Source organism: Cydia strobilella, chromosome 11 (genome assembly GCF_947568885.1).
Source record: "Cydia strobilella chromosome 11, ilCydStro3.1, whole genome shotgun sequence".
In the NCBI taxonomy this organism is placed as follows: domain Eukaryota; kingdom Metazoa; phylum Arthropoda; class Insecta; order Lepidoptera; family Tortricidae; genus Cydia; species Cydia strobilella.
The window spans coordinates 11,519,255-11,536,476 of NC_086051.1; the positions used below are offsets into that span (position 1 = coordinate 11,519,255).

The 17,222-nt window shown below is 37.9% G+C and overlaps 1 protein-coding gene across 3 annotated transcripts in view; it reads right to left on the reverse strand.

Annotated features, from left to right (window-relative positions):
* The window catches only part of LOC134745123 (glycogen-binding subunit 76A), a 60,869-nt gene that overhangs the window by 29,107 nt on the left and 14,540 nt on the right, over positions 1 to 17,222 (reverse strand). The window contains exon 1 of one of the 3 annotated variants that reach the window (XM_063679087.1): positions 10,529 to 10,671. The exons of the other annotated variants lie outside the window; for them this stretch is intronic. Coding sequence (XP_063535157.1) covers positions 10,529 to 10,555 — 27 coding nt within the window. The 5' untranslated portion in view covers positions 10,556 to 10,671. Of the gene's footprint in view, positions 1 to 10,528; positions 10,672 to 17,222 lie in introns of those variants that run through there. 3 annotated transcript variants of the gene reach the window in all.

The following is a 17,222-nucleotide window of genomic DNA, read 5'->3' on the forward strand; positions in this document are numbered from 1 at the left end:
AGATAAAGTTTACTCAAATGCGAGATTTTTAACGTAAGTTGTGGTACTTTAAAGCCATCGGTGTCGATTTTTTTAGTTCAAATTTTATCTTCTTAGGAAAACTTTTTTAGGAAACTTCGTATGCTCGACATATTTCACATTCTCGTCCGTTGGACCATTGGTGTTCTCAAAATAATAGTTACCTTGCCATAAATTTCCATTTTAAGTGACATATGATTAGTCCCCCATAAATCCCATTACGCAAAAACAGCTGTTTTTTACACATTTTGGTCGGTATGACGTACCCATATTTTCAAAGTTATTTATTTTTATTTTCGGATACGGTGACCTTAACTTTTCTTGGTTGTATGTATGCCGATGCCTATGTCTGCAAGAGTTTTACTGTAACATTTGAATAATCTCATGACCTCTGTAAGATTTTGTGACTCAGCGGGCCGTCATTTTCTTCAATCGTTCTCTCCCAGGAAACTGGCTAATGCTGGAAGGTTTACCTGTACCAGACTTTATAGCCGTAATTTTTTTTTTAAGAAGAAGGATGTAAGAAATATTATAAACATATCATCACCTCTAACTCGCTTCCACAAAATGTTCCACTATCTTCGCTTTCGGTCATAGGGAAATAGTACTGGAGAAATTACATACAGTTTCGCGATGGTGTTCTTCTAGATTGACCACAATTTCAAGAGAAAGAATCCAATGCCCATGAAATTTACTGGATTAATCGACAGATATATAGACTTTAAATTTGCAGTTGGATAAAATTTCAGTTTAATTTTTTGTTTACTTTTTACATGTTCAAAACTTTGTCCAGATTTCACTCCGCATACGTTAGGGTAATATATGTCTTTTATTGGCCTAACTCTATGGAAGAAACACTAGAAACGCAAACGACACGTTTATCAACCACTATAGCTCGCGTACATTACTAGGTCGTGCTCTATAAGTTATTCTGGTGAGGGAGCTGGCCGACATCCGACATGGTTCCTGGGACTCTGGTGCATTGGCTTGTAAACATGCTTCTTATCTCATTTAGTATACCAGCAATGGTAGGAAGGTAATTTAATTATGAAGGAATTTAATTTAATTTAATGTTATACATTAATCTTAACATTTCTGTTAATTAAATTCCTACGTAGCCAAGTATTACTATGAAAGTAGTTATGCCATTAGCTACTTTAGCTACCCTGCTACTTACATTTCAGATTGGTCAAACTATATGTGCCATTTTCAACCAAAAGGGTACTTATTGTCGCTTGTCAGTAAGGCGCTATTTCCATATAGCTCCAATTAGAAATCAACCTTATCAACAAGCGACAATGTGGTACCTTTTGGTTGAAAACGTCACATATTTTGATCTCTCACTGTACGTAAAAGTACGTACGAGTACTAGGCACGAAATGCAATATGCGAAAAACTTTGAAGTTTTTAAAATAGAAAATCATGTTACAAGGTTAGGTAATTACTTCTTGCTTCCGTCATCGTCATGTCATTTATGTGTAGCTAAACCTGCTAAACATAAAATGTTTAATTCGCTTTAGAATAAACGTAATGTGGTTATTTTAGTTGCTTCACTATAATAAACAGTTTGAGCTTTTATTGGATTTCGCTATAACTTTTATTTGTACACAAAAACCAAACATTGGTGGGTTGGATTATGAATACGTTTATAATGATTTCTACGTAGATAGTACTCATAGCTAACGGTTATATATTCTTTTTTTTTATAATGTAGAAAAAAAAACGTGCTTTAAAGCTTGTAGGAAACCATATGACGCGATCCAATTTCGAAAGATCTCTGAAATCAAAATCTATGTTAATTAAAACATTATTTTGCATGAAATAAATCGAAATAAATTATATTTAAAAGTAAACAAATACTCTATAATAATCCATAATGAGGCCATTTCGTGGCACTTTATTCTTTCTATGTTTTTGTTATAATATGTAATTTGTCTCGTTAGTGTTTACGAATAAAAATAATTCTATTCTACTATTGTAATGATAAAGTAGATGAGACTTAGCTACCAACTTCCAACTTAGCGAGAAAAAATATAATATATCAAGAGTTAAAGTTATCCAGCCTCCAATCGTAAATACAGGTTCGTCTTTCAATTAATATACACAATGGTTGGATCGTAATGCAATAGTCATAAAACTCTGCGCGGTGGCAATTGCGGGTGCGTGCGTTCTGGCCCCGTAATCAGGCCTCCTTCACTCGCTCAAAGCCACGCGCTATATGCCTACCGCTCGGCGTATCGTCGTCGATATAATCGACAGAGGGCCGCCGAACGCCCGCCTGAGCGCTCGCACCGCACGTTTCCCGCGCTTACGCTTCGAAATGCCGAAACCACGTAATTATTGTGCAGTAGATGGGTGTAAAAGTCAAAAAACAAAAGAAAATTTGTCGTTATTTTAGGGTTCCTTACCCAAAGGGTAAAAACGGCACCCTATTACTAAGACTCCGCTGTTCGTCTGTCACCAGGCTGTATCTCATGAACCGTGATAGCTAGACAGTTGAAATTTTCACAGATGATGTATTTCTGTTGCCGCTATAACAACAAATACTAAAAAGTACGGAACCCTCGGTGGGCGAGTCCGACTCGCACTTGGCCGGTTTTTTCATTTCCGAGAGATGAAGAAAGGTGAGTAGTATTTTAAATCTATCTTTATGAATTTTGTCACTATTTATTTCTTTGAACATAAGTAGATAAATCGTAAATTAAGGAGTTTTTTGAGTCAGGTATTATTGTTTTTAAATATTTAATTGACTAATATAAAATATGGTTGATTCGCAACATTCGTTTTATTACAATAATAACATAAGTAACAGTACAACCCTAGCGCATTCTTACGATGACGCGTTGGCACGTGGCTCGCACGGCGAGCAAGGCAGTCTCGACTTTTTGTGCGCATACTTATGGTACATTTCTTCTCGTCCTGAGCAGCAGGTATTATTATTAAGATTTTGTAGGCTATTATAGCGTAGGTATTTTCGTTTTTGTATGGGAATGATGTATCTGTTACGTAGTAACTATTTATTAATCTGTGCCGTAATTTCATTACTTACTTAGTGGAGAGTATTCGCCCCAGCGAACCAGTGAGTGTTCTCGAGACTCGTAAAGGTGTGTTTACATGAGATGAGGGATCAAGCAGGACGTGCATATTTAATATATTGCGTAGGTTCATCAGTCTCATTCTACCAATTACACTCAGTCGTGGTTCTAACCCAATACCGCCACGGCTAATACTACCTCGATTTGATGTTATTTCAGTTTATGCATAGACATGCATAGATATTTCAGTTCATGCATAGATTCTTCTTATGATATTTAGTATTTACCCATAGCTTCCTGGTAAAGTATTTGTAAACCATGAAATAAAACTATGAAAACGGATTATATCGCGTATATTGAATTTATAATACATCCCGACGTTTCGAACTCTTTACAGCGTTCGTGGTCAACGGGTGACTGACCACGAACGCTGTAAAGAGTTCGAAACGTCGGGATGTATTATAAATTCAATATACGCGATATAATCCGTTTTCATAGTTTTATTTCATGAGTAACTATCGCGGTAACCGAAGACAATATTATTTGTAAACCATCATAAGGTGAGATTAGTCAATTTAGTCATAACAAGGCCTAGTCTGAGAGAAGACTAGGCTTATTTAGCTTTCGTAAGATTTTAAAACAAGCGTCAAAATCTACTTCGGGATGCAACCGCATACACTAATGAGCCAACTTAAAAGTTACATAGCTATAAGGAATGACAGGAGATCACATTTACACTGGTTTGCCTCAAACAAGCCGCTCGTGCGCTCGTGGTAAATAATCATAATAACAGCCCTGAATAATTCCTGTGAGCTGCGAGGTGTCGGTGTCGGCTAGCGCGACCGGTTCCCGCACGTTCCACCTGCTCCTTAAGGGGCCCACTGACTATCAGTCCGCAGGACGATATCGGCCTGTCAGTTAGAACAAAAATTTGACAGTCCCGAATAACTGACAGGCCGATATCGTCCGGCGGACTGAAAGTCAGTGGGCCCCTTAAGGAGCAGGTGACTGACTTCCTTTACAATATTATACAAGTATTGGTTGATATTGGAGAAGGATTTCAGTTACTAAACAACTATGTAAAAAAAATATCTTTTTATCTCTCTCTCTCTCTCTCTTAAAAAATATCTGTGCTCATCACACAAATAAATGCCCTTACCGGGATTCGAACCCAGGACCATCGGCTTCAGTGGCAGAGTCACTACCCACTTAGGCCAGACCGGTCGTCAAAAAAAAAATATATATATATACACACATATATATACATAAGCTAGAATTATTAGAATTTCTTATAAGTTTATACTCGTATACATAGCCGTGCAGGTCTCGACGACAAATAAAAAGACTTCGATTTGAAGTAAACTTATAATTAATAGGTGCTGGTTACTTTACAAGGTACAGTTGACGTAAACGGTTAAAGGTGTAGAAATGGTGGTAATAGTATGGAGGCTGATGCGAAAGTGATTAAGCTAATTTTGAATGGTAAAAAGGTAGTCTAAATTTAGGTGCCTCTAATTGGAAGCGATACAGGTTATGTGGAGCGCTCCTATTGGTGCTTTTAAATAAGCCTCCGGATAGTAAGCGAGCCCGACGGCTGCGTTTAGCTACTGCATTATACAAATAAAAGGTTGCGTTCGCAACAGATAGTATGGATTAAATATTTAAATACCATTTTTGAAAAGTCTCGGAAACCGCGTATCCTCTTAAACTCGAACAACCGTACTCTCTAAGTCTCAAGCGCACCGCGCGCAAGACATGGTCCGCCCTTATACGGCCCGGCCCACGGCCCGGCCGTACAGGTTTCACGAAGTTATCGCGAACGCCGCTGCTTGTGTAATGTAACAAGTGCTTGAATTACAAGTAAATTTACATACAAGTAGCCATGTCAGGAATGCGACTATAGCAAAAAAGTCTTACTGATATTCTGTTAATAGACTCGAACGAAAATAAACATGGCGACGCCAACGCTTTAAACAGAGGACGTTGTTTACGAAAAATGATAACATTTTCCGAACATTCGTCGTCTGAGAGCGAATTGTAGACATGTAATAAATGTATACATGTACTTTAAATATAATTTCGAGCGTGGTTCTGGTTATTAAATTAAAAATAAACCGAGATCAGTATTTTTTTTTAAATACAAGATATATACAGTGGTACTATGTAAACGAAATTAAAAACTAGCTTAAATCTAAAATAGAGGCCCTTGAGGCATTGTACCAAGGATGCTGGCGGCATTTCCTCGCTGTATCGCAATGCTGATACGTTTTGCGAGGAAGCCGCTAGCTCTTCGGTCATTTAATTAATTTTGCAATATTGTCGAGGTAAATGACCGTTTAACTCTTTGAATTATTCAAGTAATTAGGTATTTAGTTACTTTACACTGCATAAACTGCACAAGAGTTGATAGTCAAGGCTCGTAATTTACACCCCCAGTTTAAATATTACCTATATTTATAACTTTTATAAGCGATAAAGGGTGTGGCAGGATAACCTTTCAAAAATTGCCCCCAGATATTTTAGTTCAAAACTATTACCAGATGAAGCCCCGTGAGGAGAAAATAATTTTCAATCGTCTACTGCCACCTGGAACCACACGGCTTCCATTTAACCCTTTTATTTAACGTTTTTATTTATTTTCTCCTAAACTATGTAACTGATGGACTTCATATTTCGTACAAATATTACTATAACATTGTTGAAAAAAATAAGAGCCTTTAAATTTGAACCTTGTCCTTCATAAAACAAATAAATAAATAAAAAATTGTAGCACCTGTATAACGAGTTCGGCTAGTGGTACAAACGCCATATTTTTTTATATCCAACATCTAATAGGTATTATTAGTAAAAAATAAACAATTGCCTGCGGCAATCCAAAAACATTATATTGAACTAACATGTCTTTTAAAATCCATAAATGGATTCATGTGAACTTTTAATAAATACCTATGTATAAATGGAAAAATTGATATTGGAATTTCTCATTACTTGTAGATTATCTGGTTAGGTTATTTCCTCCTTACCCTGAGTCGACGGAGCCCCGCTTCGCGGCGCTCCTATTTCTGGGCGGTTTGCCCGTCGGGCATCTGAAGCTACCTAACGAACCTAACCTACCCTATTGATTTAGTGTGACGTCCGTGAAAACATTACACTTTGGGAAAAAAGCGTAGGTAGGTAGGCAGGTTAGGACCGTTAGGTAGCTTCAGATGCCCGAAGGGCAAAGCGCCCAGAAATAGGAGCCCCGCGAAGCGGGGCTCCGTCGACTCAGGGTAAGAAGGAAGTAACCTAACCAGATAACAAAAAGTAAAATAATAAAAAGTATAAGCACAGTGCGAAGTTTCTCAAAATCCACTGATGGATTCAAATGTACAAAAAGTCCACTTCAGCACGTTGTGGATTCTAGTGTCCAATAAATCCGTTCAAATCCATTGATAGATCTGAACGCACAAAAGGTCCACTCGGATCCATAAGGGATCCTACCAAATAGATTTTAGTGGACGGAGGGAACAATCTACATATACTAGTAGCTCCCGTATTGTGACGGAAGGGTTACTACGGAACCCTATACTGAGAAGGCCCGACATGCTCTTGGCCAATTTAACTTTTTCTTACAGGGAGGGGGTTCTAATAGTTCTTACGTAAGATCACAAAGATGCGAAAGTTTCTAAATTTCTATGAAATTAAGGCGTTTAAAATAATACTTCCACGATCTATGCTATCAAACACGGTGCAGAGTTAGCTTAAACGGGCTCCAGTACGATTGTAGGTACAAATGAACGTTGGACAAGATTTATTTGAAAAAAAAACACTATATAAAACAAACCAAACGTGTAATACGTGTATTCAGTTTTTCCTTCAGATTCTTGCGTAATATAGGGGGGGAGAGGGTCAGCTGAATATTCTTAATTTTTTCTTACATAGGGGAGGACGGGGGTCAAAAACTAGCAAAAATCGTTTTACGTAATAAATTAAGGACGCCTATGACGTGTACGCGATAGTAACCTAATGTCTCTAATCCCAAGAAAGATCATAATGAGTAAGTCCACAAAATGCTTCGATTCCGAATTGAATAATGTTTAAGATGGGTGACAAAAGCATGCGCTCAATAGATAATTAAACACGACTCCAGTATCGAAGTGCATCCAGTTAATTCATTAACTTTTTTGCGTCGACTGTGAGCTCGTTTCAGTACAGCTTGGCCTCCAGGTCCTTAACAAGTTTGCCTAATCAGAGATCAAACTTATACTGGTTCATCTGACTCAAAGCGTCTAGCAATAGTTGATAAATAGACCCGTGTTGTTCCGAGATTCCGATATTTCTGCTTTCCCCGATAATAACTAGACATTATCTCTTGTAGGTACCTACAAGAGAACATGCGGAAATCTGTTCTAATGCACCGTACAGCGATAGGGCATGGTTCACACTACGCCGGACCCCTGAACTCGGTGACTTTTTGCGAATAACTAGATAACGTATACCAACTTAATTATTACAGTGCTTAATGTCGATTCTAACTGAATTCGTCCAGGAATCAAATCATCAACAACCGTGTTTTGTATAAATGGACGTCGCCGATATAAGGTGTCGCAGGATAGACGGCCACGTGTAGGGGCGTTATATAAAATCCATACTATCCATATCCATCCATATCCATCCATACTAATATTATAAATGCGAAAGTCTGTCTGTCTGTCTGTCTGTCTGTGTGTTCCCTCTTCACGCTTAAACCGCTGAATCGATTTAGATGAAATTTGGCATAGAGATAGGTTGAGTCCCTGAGAAGGACATAGGATAGTTTTTATCCCGAAAATCATCCCTTAAGAAAGTAAAAAGCGGGGTGGAATTGAGAAGTGCCTGCTAATTTGTGTGCATAATATGCTCAAGTTTAGATTGCTATGAGAATTTTTCCAGGCGCTATTCTTACTTTAGCTGCGGTTACTAAGTCCACGCAGACGAAGTCGCGGGCAAAAGCTAGTGTAATATAAAGGAAAACATTATATAGACTAAGTAAGCTTGTAATATAAAATACGTACACACTGTTTATTTTATACTCTATTATCAAGCCATTTTAGAATTCAAGTCACCGTAACTAAAAGCTTCTGTTAGCAGATTTGATATTTGAATATTTTCATTCCCATCTGTCCTCGCCGGGAACAAATGGGAAGAATGCATTCCCATCTGTCCCCGGTGGGTATATACCCGTTGTCGTCAGAAATAATTTAGAAAAGTATTGAAATATTGAGTGCCTGATTAATAATGTTTCTGGTATTCTCAAAACTTTTAGTAGATGGAGTTCCAAACATCTTGTCCTGTTCCCTCAAAAAAAAGTAGGTAAATTGTTAAGTACGCGGTTTTAGTGTAAGCTGGTAGCTAGGATCAAACGAAATATGAACGAAACTGTTAATATTTTCTTGCATTTTTTTTGTCTTAATAACCAGTAGGTAATCTTACCTTAGAGGAATTAACTATATATTCCTAAAGAAGATTCTATTTCATATGAAGATAACGAAGAACAGCTTAACGAATAATTTTTAGGGGGGGCAGTTTTAACGAAGCTTTTATTGCAGTTATTATATTTGCATATTATTTTTCTTGATAATGCAATAAAATATGCTTTTAAGAAATTACCTATAAAGATATCATACCTACTTGCTCTTGCTCTGTGGACCCGCTGAGTGAGTATGACTTTTATATCTTAGTTAAGATAATTGTGTCATATAGTATTGTTAAATAAATAAGAGTAATAAAAGCTATTCTTAGTGGTTTTATATCAATAATAATACATATTATGTATATGCATACCTACCTATACCTATTATCAATTGCACTGAAATAATTTACATACATTATGAGTGTGATGAGTGTATTAAATTATAGGGTATAAATTTCAAGATATATGTATATCGATCGGAGTGGTCTCCGAAGCTCAGATTTTAAGACATGCAAACATGGTTTCCTCCGGATGAGACCTTTTTTTGCAGAAATTAGGTGGTTTAGTCTTGGCGCTCGGTAACCAATAAGTAATGTACTTACCTATTGCGTTATTTAACACTTTCGATATAATTATATAGGTACAAACACCATCAATAATTGCATAAAAGCCGCCATTAAATGGCGCTTACACTAATTATAGTTGCGTACATTGAATATAAGCATATAATAACACATCTTTAATTATAACCATTCAACGAACGATCCTATAAAAATACGCCAAGACGAGCAAAGCGAAACGCAAGGGCACTACCTACCTTTTCTCGAAGCGCTTCGTCGTTTTTTTGAACCCTCATAACTTGGGTTTGGATTAAAATACCAGATTAACAAAATTCTCGGGATATGATAATCAATAGTGGACTTATTAAGCATCAAAATTTGAATTGCATAGCTCTTATACTTTAGATTTTATTCATATCTAAAAACCCCGATTTCGTCACTGACTCGGTCACTCACTGATGATCATCAAAACCTTTAGTAATTCCTGAAGTCCTAGGAAGCTGAAAATTGGTATGTAAGATACACAGACATTGGTATGTAAGTACACAAACAACAAAAAAATTCAAAAACTTGAAATTTTTAGCCCCTAAGGGGGTGAAAAGGGAGGTGGAATTTTGTATGGGAATTTGGGAATCAATAACCGCAGGACCGATTTAGTTGAAATTTGGTATGTAGATTTGGTATGTAGTTTTTGTTATGGAAAAAAAAACCAAAATCACCCCCTAAGGGTGAAAAGGGGGTGGAAAAGGGCGTTAAGGGGGATAAGGGGGTTGAAGTTTGTAAGGGGAATCAGTAAAAAGCAGATTATATAAAAGATACGTGTTTCTCGATTTTTATATAGTAGTAAATTCCCCCAACCCTTTGAATGAGGAGATGGAAGAGTGTCATAGGCAACTTACAAAAAGAAGTGAAATCCCACCAAAAACATTTGCATGTAAAATGTTGCGAAGACGAAACCATAAGGCACGCACTGTCAATAAGTTATCAAATCTCTTGTAGAGCCAAGCTTCTAACTCTACAAGCCCTAACTTCACAAACTCTACACCTTAGTTAAAATATGTGGCTTGGCCGTTTCGTTACTACAAGAACTATTTGTATAATAAAAAATAATCAATAGTGCATAAATTTTTCACCTTGACATGTGACGGTAGCGAAACGGCCAAGCCACATATATTTTGACTAAGGTGTAGAGTTTGTGAAGTTAAGGCTTGTAGAGTTAGAAGCTTGGCTCTACAAGAGATCTGATAAGTGCGAGCCTTATGGTTTTGTCTTGGTAACATTTTACATGAAAATGTTTTTGGTATTCCTAATCGTAACTACCTAGGTATTTTCTAAAATATTTTTGCCGCTTCTTAGTAAGCTAATAAACAAAAGGGACATAGAACCACAAGCTTGTCAAAAAGTTGTTTTTGCTACTTTTAGGTAGATCTTTAACTAAACCGTAAACAGCGAGTATTGTAGGTAAGGTAAATGTTTGTTCTTACCCGCATATTCATCTCTTGGCCAGTCATGGCACACTCCCTAGCACATATAGCATCACATCAGTAAAGTACAATACAATAGTGCCGAATAAACAAATGCACGCTATCAACACGTCGCGAGAGTTTGCGGCAACTGTGCAGTCGAGACTGAAATGCACCCCGGTCGTATGTGCACTGTGCACGTAGTTCACTGAGCTGCGACTTGAGAGTCAAACTTCAGGCTACCAGTGTAAATGTAAACTAGATAATGCAACGTACTACGTAGGCGAACAACACGCGAACGCGAAGCGAAGCGATGCACGGAGGGGTGAATCAATCCTTTAATTTAATATCTATAGAAGTGTCCTACGTGGGCGATCTCGTTGCGAACGTCGTTGGCCCGCCGTGCCGCTTCGCTTCGCATTCGCGAGTTGTTCGCTTACGTAAGACGCTGCCACAGAGTAAACTTACTCAGCGTCATTATTCTGTGGCAGCGACACCAGCACTCAATTTTAGCCCACTCATTTAGATGGGCAACAAAACAGACTGATACAAGATATTAACTACTGTACCAGTAAAAAAAATAGAGCCATCATCAGGCATGAATATCTATTGCTTAGTTACTTACACCCAAGCGCACTCACTACCTATAGCTAAGTAAGTATCCTCACACGGTTGCCGTGGTTACAGTGCGTGATAATCTTGCTCCATAACTTAATTATACTTACATACATACATAATTGCCGTTGCAATTCCTTTCCAGAATACAGTGTATCAAAAGTCTTTTAAACGGCAAGAGTTGGGCGGCAAAGCGACTCTTTCAATCTCCTAAAATAAGAATACTCCTACTTACTTAGAATATTTAAACGATCAAATCAACATTTGTTGTCCTTTGAGATTTTTGCAATTACCTACTGATTTCTACTGCGGTCAGTTTTCTTCGCAAAACTTTGTCTATCCGCGAGCGAGAACATACTGGTGTATGTCTGAGCGTTCGACTCGCATGTGTCGCCAAACGATTGCAATACATAGTCCTTCTTGTGATATTCCTATGGCTAGCAATCGTTTATCAGTGCCAACAGTATAAGTCTGATCTCTTACTTGTTACAGATCTCGGCGCGATAAAATGGTTCCAGTATTTGGCTCGTCTACGTTCAATAAAACAATAGAATAACACGACCAGTGGACACAGGACACTGTGATAGCGGAGCGATAACTGCTTTCTCCGTAGAAACCCGAGGATGAATAGTGTTTCTATCTCAGGAACTTCTAAAACATGTATAACCTATAATACCTAATGAACAAACTCTGTTTCATTAGATATGGGCTATACATGTTCCAAAAGACATTCCATTGTTCGACATTTGTGCAATTTATTAGAAACTATCTACAAACTATAAATGTTTAAAATAATTTTAACTCGGCTACAGCCATTTCTAAAATTATGTAGTACCTATGGTAGTACATTGTAAGTATGTACCTACATATTCCGGTTTCATACCTAAGCTGTAAAATCTTACAAGAACTAGGTAGTTGTTTTTATCCTTTTTTTGCTTGAGCACGATTATAATTTATAATACGTAACTATAGTCATAACATAGAGTTCTCGTAGCGGTACCACAGAATAAGTAATAGTATTATCATGTCGTACTCTCACGATTGAAAAGAGACGCAAACAGTAAACCTAAAAAGTGAAGTACGAATGTCAATCGAGCAAGTCATAAAAACATTCTAAATTGATAACGATGTTTAATTGAAAAGGGTATCACGGTTAAATGTCAATTTAAATAAGTCAGAGCAAGGCACGGGCGGTCTTTTATCGTAGGAGTTAATTAAAGTTTTCGCATGGAAAAGTACTGCACGATTACTTGTGGCAAAGAAAACAATGTCACTTTATCTATAAATAGTAGGTCAGGCGATGCAGGGCTCATATCCCAGTCGCCACCCGAGCGATGGACTCAGGCGAACTAGCATAACTGTGACCGTTAATACTGTATCCGTATATTCCGTAACGACTAACTACTAAGGAGCACTGCTGGTCTCCCACGGGCAATTTTGTACGTTGCGTGATAGGAACAGCCCAGGGCGGGCGGCGGTACAAATGTGGCAACTGCAGCGCGCATTTTGGCACAAGCTTTTGGGTTTCTGAATGCGCCGAGAATAGACTCCGTGACACCAATTTATGGCCATAAAAATGAGGTATGCTGATGGACTCATATTGTATAATATAAGCAAACTGAATGGGCGGCATGCTGAACCTTTGCCAAGTATAACGAATTATGATTAGTGACTAAATCGTAATCTCCGTGACGGTTCGTGCTCCAGTTCCTTCAGCCCTTTGTCAGCTGGTTTGATACTGCACACCGTTTTATGGGAAGCCTGCACTTGGTGGCTATGCGCTGAAACTTGGCAGTTGATTCTTAGCTGGTTTTGAGTAGATTCAACCGGGAGCCATCGAGAGGCACGGCACATTTAGTGGGGGTAGGAGGGGGGAGTTCGACGTTGCCGCGCTCTAATGACGGATATATCGGCAGCGTAGGTCCAACACCAAAGACTGATTAATCCGTCACAGACCACAGAGCAATATAGACCTACCTGCATTCGCATAAAGTTCAATTTCGGTTTTGACACTTCGGTGGCGTGGCGTCCGAGTGACAGCTTTTGTGTTTGACACGGCGTAAGCATAATAGTCACAAAGTGCAGGGTGTCGTGCACTATCAAACCAGCTATAGATACCCCACGAGCACTGCGCGTTAAAAATCACAAGTCAGACAAAGAGAAGAAGAGAGGTACATATATTAGGTATAGTCAGCATCAATAGTAGCATATGAAACAACGAGCCGGTATTACCTATCTGCCACCCTCGATTACTTTTCCAAATAGACATTTTGTCTCGACAGTTCGCGTAGACATAATTTATTTATGTTAAGGTATCAGAGAATGGTAGACACTTTTGACGCATATAGTCTGATACTTTTGAAGCTGATATTGGCGATATTGCTGACTATATACCTACCTACTGTCATCAATTCTAAGCTTACAGAAACAAGATTTGTCCAATCAAAACTCTTTGAATAAGCCATGTTTGAAGTATCTATGCTCACAGTAGAGACGTGCAAATTTTGGATAAACAGAATTGTTTCCATGAAATGCAATGGATGTTTCTGTGTGCACACCGGTCTGCAAACAAACTTAATGGACTCGAGTGGCAAATATTGGCGATTGTTTGAATATATGTATGAAGAGAATGTGTCAAACCTAACAATAACAACCACGTGTAAGTTTAAGCCGGTAACATTCTTTCTAATTTGAACTGAGATGCTAATAGAATATGCTAAGAAGTATGGACTTTGTAACTTTTACATTAGCTTGTTGACTTCTTGCTTAACTGCAAAGTAATAACTATAGTTGGTCAAGCAAATGCTGTCAGTAGAAAAAGGCGGCAAATTTAAAAAAGTAGACGCGAAGGAATATCGTCCCATAGAAAATTTGAATTTCGCGCCTTTTTCTACTGACAAGATTTGCTTGACCAACTATAGGTATGTTCGTTAAATTGGTATTTGTCACATCCCTCCTTGGTCTCCCCTACCTAGTGCTAGAACTAGGTACTTAAATTATCATAGCAATTCTAGCACTGGACAATTACGTGGACATTAAAATGCAACTTTTGATAGTAGGTATTAGTCCTTGCGTGTGAAAAAATAACATTACGCGTCACTGCTCCATTATAAACAGAATAATTAAAATTAGCATACAAATGTGATAATATCATACTCAATTATGTCCTAAATAGGGATTTTTAAAATCACAATCTTGTTTAAGAAAGACATAATTTAACATCTATCTTCATTCAAAGTAATTAGGTAGTATTGCGAATTTACCACGATCTTTTTAGGGTTCCGTAGTCAACTATAGGAACCCTTATAGTTTCGCCATTTCCGACTGTATGTCTGTCTGTCTTTCTGTCCGAGGCTTTGCTCCGTGATCGTTAGTGCTTGTAAGCTGAAATTTGGGATGGATAGGTAGGTATATAAATCAGTCGCCCCGACAAAGTGGTAAAATATAAACTAAAAAAAAATTGGGTACTCCCCTACACGTAAAGTGGGGATGAATTATTTTTTTCGCTTCGACCCTACGGTGTGGTGTGTCGTCGTTGGATAGTTATTTTCAAACGTATAAGGGAATAGAATAGTTTTACAACTAAATTTTTTTGATAAACTGAATATTTTCGGAAATAATCCCTCCGAAAGAAAAAAAAAATTGTGTTCCCATCCGGCCTCCCTCTAACCTACACCATAAGTCAAAAATAATATCACTTAAAATCAATTAAAACTATAGCGAACATGATCAATTAAGCCGTTTTTGAGTTATCGCAAAAAGTCTTCCTTTCATAGTATTTTGGGTATCGTTTAATGTTAAAAAGTGATAAGTTGTACATCGAAACGTATAGATTTTTTTTAGTTTATTAGCTATTGACCTTATTGTTGAAGATGACAGATCTTACATAGTTTTAACGTCCGTATGTAAGCATGATGGTCCGAAACGTAATGAAGTTGCTCCGGACCGGGAATCGAACCTACTGCGGTCAACCGCACGCCGCCACTCGACACTGGCCTGCGACCTGCGATGATACATCGTAGACACTGACTATCAATAGATAAACCTTATTTCAATGGGATAAGGCCTATCAATAGCCAGTTAAGTGTGTTGTTGTAAGAAACTACTGCAGTTTCTATTTTAGAATGCACTTCAAAAGAGTTCCAATTCAGGGGATGCGTTTTGTTTCCTTGATATACGAGCCTCTTGCGAGTCACGCAGGTAGCTGTCTCTGTCTCTCCGTCATGGTTTTTTAGGGTTCCGTACCCAAAAGGTAAAAACGGGACCCTATTACTAAGACTCCGCTGTTCGTCTGTCCGTCTGTCACCACTCACCAGGCTGTATCTCATGAACCGTGATAGCTAGACAGTTGAAATTTTCACAGATGGTGTATTTCTGTTGCCGCTATAACAACAAATACTAAAAACAAAATAAAATGAATATTTAAGGGGAGCTCCCATACAACAAACGTGTTTTTTTGCCGTTTTTTGCGTAATGGTACGGAACCCTTCGTGCGCGAGTCCGACTCGCACTTGGCCGGTTTTTTAAATATATTTTTTATAATCGTAAGTTTTTAAGAGTCGGTATGGGTACAGTGTAAAAAGCATACAGTGGACCAACTACTTTGACGTGTACCGAGCTACTAACAATGGCTAATGTATGCAGCTCGGGTGAGCGCGGTACACCCCTCGCACCTCGCACGATTGCCCTGTCTAGACGGCTTCGTCGAATGACTGTATTGTTTTATAGACTGTGCTATGGATGTTTACCTGACGATGACGCCACCTTTGATTAAAGTTCTTTGGACGAATGACCAAACGTGAATAATGTGCCACAGATTATGAAAATTCTCATGTTTCTTGATATTCTGGGCATATAAGGTATATAGCAACCCGCCCCGGCTCCGCACGGGTAGTTCAACTAATTTACACAAAACCTTTACAAATTGTACATATAAACCTTCCTCTTAAATCACTCTATCTATTTAAAAAAAAGCATCAACATCCGTTGCGTAGTTTTAAAGATCTAAGCATACATAGGGACAGACGGACAGACAGCGGAAAGCGACTTTGTTTTATACTATGCAGTGATAGTGATATACCTACTGACCAGTAAGTACCTGCCGTGATAATTTGTCACACTCACGAAGTGTTTTCAACAGATAAACCGGAGATAAGCCAGCCCAAGCCAAATTAGCACACTTTTTCATTCAGGCAAACACGTCAAAGTCACCTTCTAGCTTCTACACATGTGTGAATTATGGGATGATGTAAATCTATTGATCGAGATTGTTTGATATGGCAGTCAACATTCGAATTGCTTGTTAATGAATTAAATTGTCATGGATTTCGGCAAAACCAACGAATGATCACTAGAATGAAAAACAAATTATTTTTTAGAACCACTTTATGGAACCTAGTATTCATAACCAAAGAGCTACTGGTAAATATCAATAACAATTCGTAAGTTAGTCGACCATTTTAGATACCGTTCCCCACTTATCTAGAGTGGATAACTATTACACACTTGCTTATTTATTTAAAGCGTACCATGACCCCAGACAACAGTAAACGATTCGAACAATAGCTATTTTACTTAGGTTTGATATTATCCTATGACCTTACTTCCTTTCGAATTGGATCTTTAGTCTAAGTGAATTATTCATTTAAAGATTATTCAGGTAGCGATTCGTCAGGGAGAACACTAATTGTTTTATAAATTAATTCAGTAACGGCTGTTACGTCTCCTGGGAAACTTTTTGTAATAATGGTTTTATAAGATTTTAATTCACTTAATGAATAGTAGAATCAATGCGTTACTTTCTTTTTTAAACAGACTCTTTTTTCTTAAAAATATATAAAAACGCAGTATTTTTTTATTTGGTGACTATATGAATAATATCAGTATATCTTTAAACGCCTAAGCAGGTGTTTCACACAAATTAAACACATTCCCTCACCTTGCCTAGTTTGGCAATATGTCAAAGCTGCCAATCAATCATTTTGTAAAGCTGATAAAAAGGAATGCAGTGCATATAGAATATAGATAGATGTTCTCATCTCGGCTGACATCCAACGCTCCGGCGGCAGTCTTTACGGTGTAAACTTCCGGCGGACAAACA